This window comes from Marmota marmota, unplaced genomic scaffold, assembly GCF_001458135.2.
Source record: "Marmota marmota marmota unplaced genomic scaffold, marMar, whole genome shotgun sequence".
Taxonomy (NCBI): Eukaryota; Metazoa; Chordata; class Mammalia; order Rodentia; family Sciuridae; genus Marmota; species Marmota marmota.
This window is the reverse complement of record NW_026000020.1, coordinates 11086673-11092081: the sequence shown is the minus strand read 5'-3', so window position 1 is coordinate 11092081 and position 5409 is coordinate 11086673. Positions and strand designations below refer to the sequence as shown.

General features: G+C 47.8%; 1 long non-coding RNA gene and 1 gene segment (V, D, J or C); one reads left to right on the top strand and one right to left on the bottom strand.

Annotated features, from left to right (window-relative positions):
• The window catches only part of LOC125618848, a 222777-nt gene that overhangs the window by 160380 nt on the left and 56988 nt on the right, over window positions 1-5409 (bottom strand). The window lies entirely within an intron of this gene.
• LOC125618838 lies at window positions 115-644 on the top strand. The segment is given in 2 exon segments: window positions 115-174; window positions 298-644. Coding segments are annotated over 2 exon segments (402 nt in total).

Below are 5409 nucleotides of genomic sequence, written 5' to 3'. Positions count from 1 at the left end.
TGCCCAGCCTGCCGAGCTCTGTTGATTTGCATGTGCCCACAGCATAGCCCACTGCCCTGAGGACTTCTTAAGAGACTGTTCACACCCTGTGCAGGAGTCAGTACCTGTCAGGACACAGCATGGCCATGAGGGCTCCTGCTCAGTTTCTGGGGCTCCTGCTGCTCTGCCTCCCAGGTAAGGAGGGACACACTGGGGATGTGCTCAGACCAATTTCATCAGTGCTGCCTGGTGTGCAGGGAATTCCTCTTATGACATTATTAATTGTGTGCATATTTCTTCTCATCTGTTCAATTGTAGGTGCCAAATGTGACATTATAATGACCCAGTCTCCAGCCTCCATGTCTAAATCTCAAGGAGAAACAGTCACCATCAGGTGCCAGGCCAGTCAGGGCATTAGCAATTACTTAAGCTGGTACCAGCAGAAACCAGGGAAAGCTCCTAAGCTCCTGATCTATTATACCAACCATTTGCAATCTGGGGTCCCCTCGAGGTTCAGTGGCAGTGGATCTGGGACAGATTATTCTCTCACCATCAGCAGCCTGGAGCCTGAAGATGCTGCCACTTATTACTGTCAACAGTATGATGACTTCCCTCCCACAGTGATACAGGCCATGACAAAAACCTCCCAGGGAGCAGAAGTGTGAGGCTGGGCTGCCCCAGCTGCTCCTCCTGCTGCCTCCACCTGCTGAGGGCACTGCTCAGGGGCAGCCAGGATCCCAGGGCCACTGAGGGGGATCTTTCTAGGCCTGGAGAAGTTCGTCTGCACCCTGTTTCTTTCTCCTTGTCAGCCCCAGCACTCAACCTTGAATTGGTGTCTTTGAAGGTGTGTGTGCTACTCAGTGCAGTAGTGCTCCACCCACCAATGGTGAGAAGAGAACGGAGGCCAATCAGGAAAAGCACCATCATGAGTTCTTACCCTGTGGTATACAGGAACCTGGTGCTGAGTGAGCTCAGCCAAGATGCCCAGGGGAACAGAATTGGTGTTCAGAGACAGAAAAATGAAGATAGTTTTTATGACAGAGATGACACTACAAAAATTGTGAAAAAGACTTTTTCATAGGAAGTATTCTCTGTCAGTCTCATATGCAGTCACCTGGTATATAAAGTGGGATCTACATCAATCATCAGAGAGTGAAAGTTGTAACAAACCACCAGAAACCTTCAACAGAAAGACCATAAAAGTGAACCATAAATAGCATCAAACAGCCTGAGAATTGATCTAGAACATGCTCATGTGTTTGGAAATGTGAAGTGATACCTGAGTTGGAGACATGCCCTGACCATGCACATATCTGTGATCGAAGCCTTCCACTCAGAGCACAAGCAGATGTGCACAGATCCCCATGTGCAGGGACCACACAGCATTGTCTGTGATAACTGCAACCTGAATCAGCTAAATGCCAATCAAGATTAGAATGGAAAAATGAAATAAGGTAAGTGAATGCAATGAAATACTATACACCAGTGAAAACCTTTCCTTCCTCCCTCCCTCCCTCCCTTCCTCCTTCCCTCCATCTCTCCCTTCATCCCACCTCTGCCATGCAACCAGTGCTGGCTTCGTGAAAGAAGGTTTGATTCATAAGAACTTGCTAGGGAGTTTTAAATTAAAGAGACAAGAGCTAACCAAACCCAAACCCTTATTACCTTTAATACCTGCTCCTGGATGGCTTCTGTTAGCTCCTGTCTTCAGCCCCCTAATGCGGTGGCGAGGTATACAGAAGAAACGAGAGAGAGAGAGAGAGAGAGAACATGCTAGGGAATGGGCTTTTATTGGGGAACAAAAAATTCCAGGGAAAATCCCATCCAATGAAGAATAAAGGAGGCAGCATTCCAAGGTCAGGGGCTAATATTGGGTCTTCAGGGCAGTGGCCAGACATGCCTCTGGGCNGCAGCCTTGAGTGTGTCTCCATGTCATTAGGACAGAAATCCCCATTAGTAAGTGAACACTGCTTGTCTAGCTGCCCCCGGATCCCTCCTTGCTTCTCCGAGGAGCCTGACCTGAGGACTCCCAGTGTGGGTCTCCTGGAGCCTCTCACCTCTCCCCTCTATGGGGATTTTCTGGGGTATTTTTTCTACTCTGGGGATTGAGCCCAGGGCCTCATGCATGCCAGGCAGGTGTTAACCACTGAGCCACATTCCCAGCCCTTTTTATTTTGAGACAGGGGGTCACACTAAATTTCCTAGGCTGCCTCCAACTTGTGACCCTTCTGCCTCAGGTGTGCACTGCTGTGCCAGGCTCCCAGAGGAGATTTGCTTGCTGTGGCTTTGGTTCTGGCCACTCCTGAAAGGGGACATTGTGTTGGGGCACTGACGAGGAGGCAGGCTCTGCCTTCATCCTCGGGGGGCCTCAGTTTCCCTGTGGCATTAGCTGGTCCTGGCCTTCCCTCTTCACTTGAGCATGGAGACCCAGCCAATGCTCAGACCTCTAAGGATTCCCAGAGAGCTCCATCAGACTTGGCCCTCTGTAATGCCTGGGCCCGGGGCAGAGGAGTGATTTGCTCCTCCTGCCTCTCTCCCAGATTCCTTCTGCCATGTCCCCTGCCGACTGCAGCAGCACACTGCAGTGGTTTGAAAGAGGGAGAGGTGGACATGAAGATCTAGGTTATTGGAGAAAGAGCTTCCTAGCAGGAAGCCCAGTCCAGAAAGTCTGTTGTGGGGGACCTTGGCTTCTGGGGAAAAACAAGCCACAGGTTCAGAGGCGCAACTGCCGACCCTTTCCTTCTCCCCCTCCACCTGCATAGCCCAGTGCCTGTCATAACCCAACTTTGCTTTCTTTCCTCCAGGGCAGACCTGGCCCTCCTGGTGTGGCGGGACCCCAGGGAGAGAAGGTAAGCCAGGCCAGGGGCTGTAGCACCAGCTCCTGAGTCAGCAGATGTGTGAACTTCCCCTTGATCAAACCAGGATGGGGGAGGGGATGGGGTGGGAGAGTCCTGTGAACAAGGTGGGTACAGAGGAAGCAGGAGTTTGGGCATCAGGACCTCAGCTAGCAAGACACTGCTGGCTATCACATTTAAGTAGTTTTCCTTCCTTTAGGAATAAATATCCATTGAAAAACAAACAAACGAACAAAAAGCCCCCTATTATATGACATTTAGATGTATTAAAATCTTTTACTACTTAAAATGTTTCTGGACTAAGATAGGCTATGAATAAACACAACTAGTAATCTTTACAAACTCCTTGTCCTCTTTTTCTCCTTCTTTTCTTTTCTCTCCTCTACAACATTTCACATTTTTTTAAAATCAGAATAGGAGTCTTGAGAATATACTAGGCCTTTAGTAAATAAAATAAAGGTTGTATCCTATTATACGGGTTCTCTCTCTCTCTCTCTCTCTCTCTCTCTCTCTCTCTCTCTGTGTGTGTGTCTCTGTCTCTCTCTCTCTCTCTCTATATATATATATATATATATATATATATATATATATATACATATACAATATGTATTTCAATTTATGTACTTAGCCTGTCATTTCTGTACAATTAAACCTATAAATATCACTTTGAGTTAAACTAAGCCCCTCCTTCCATCATCCAGTCATTTGGATTCTTTGAACTTCTATGTTGAGTTCTGTGTTTTTTGCTCCCCAGACTATACTTTCTGGTACTTTTATGTGTTAAATGATATCAAATACTCCCCCCACCCCTGCAATGCAGGTTGTTGGTTTTATATTTGCTAATGGTTTTGAAAGACTCCTGCAGGCTCAGCCCTGCTGCCCACAGTTTATACATGAGGACTTTGCAATGTCACCTGAGCTCAAAGGTGGACAGGGCCAGCAGGTTGTTGTCTCAGACACAGGTGTGCATTTTCCAGTGGCTCTGGGCCTATGGTGAGAGATTTAAGTGCTAGATATCTTCAGATTAATAGGTTTATAGGACTGGCAAGCTAATTTTAAGATATACTGAGAAAAGATGACTACTTCCCATATGGACCTAATAGTGTACTGACTTTTAATACTAATTGAAAGTGAATATCAAATGAAATGATCCAATGCATATGTGAAATATGTGTGTGTGTGTGTGTGTGTGTGTGTGTGCATGAGAGAGAGAGAGAGAGAGAGAGAGAGAGAGAGAGAGAGAGAAAGTTAATGGTCCATTTCTGATTTTTCTGACCACAGGTGCTTGTGAGGACAAGGTGATGTCCCAGTCTCCAGGCTCCCTGGCTGTGTCTTCAGGAGACATGGTCACTATCAGCTGCAAGTCCAATCAGAGTCTCTTATCCAACCACAAGGACTACATGGCCTGGCTCCAGCAGAAGCCAGGACAGGTCCCAGGCTGCTGAACTCCTGGGCATCCATGTGGGCAGCTGGGGTCCCCTGGAGGTTCAGGGGCAGTGGGTCAGGGACTGATTTCCCTCTCCATCAGCAGCCCCAGGCTGAGGGCATGGCCTATTGTTCCTATAGCAGCACCACAGTGCTCCTCTGAAGAACCTCAGCCTTAGACCAAGCTTCCCCCAGGTTGAGGGTCAGGGAGCCTTTGCTGCCCTGGCTGCTTCTCCCTCCCACAGCCCTGAGCTCTCCTTCCTCCTCTCCTTACAGAACAAATGTCTTGATCATTCGTGGGGGGTGTGCAGGGCCCAGGAGAAAATTCAGGACCTGGGCCTGTAGGGGTGGTTTATTTATTTATTGGGAGTCATCAAGCACAAGTGCTGGGCAGGTCTCCTGGGGACAGTACAGAGTTTTCATGGTACATGAACCTGTTACACTGGAGAGATCACAAGACTCAGCCAATATTGTCTTCACCCTCACAGAAGAAACTAGTGAAGTTCACACACTGAGGACTGATTCTCCTCGTGCCTCCTCCAATATGGACTTTAACATTTTGATTCCTTGTCTTCCTGGCTCCTTCTTGACCTGTAGTCACCTTCCATTTGCTTCCTTCAAGTAGTGCTTTCTTGTCTTGGGTTTCACAACCCTTGACACCTCTCTCTCTCTCTCTCTCTCTCTCTCTCTCTCTCTCTCTCTCTCTCTCTTTTTCCCTTCCTCAGACATTGCATGTCAGAGGAGCCTTTCAGGTGAGGTTCACTATAAGTGGTTCCTGCTCTGCCCCCTCTTCTGACACCTGGACCTTCTCCTCATTTCTATCTGCTGTTCTCATCATTTTCTTTTCATTTCTGTAATTTATTAAAAATTTTTAAAACAACAAAGACCTGGGCTAAAGCTAAGTGTCCACTGCAGTTCAAGCCTTTGGCTCCTGGTGAGGATATTCCCATACTCAACATGTTCTCCTGACCTCAGGTGTCCTCATTCTCCCATAGGCCATTTTTTAGTTCCTTAGGTCTGTCACCCTAGACAAGGTGATGTCATATTCCTGACCTTTCCTCATTCTGTGTCCACTCTCTATTCAGGTCTATTCCTGGGCAGTTTTGTCTGATGTTGTGATGGGAGGAGGTGGTGCTCAAGTCCCCTCCAC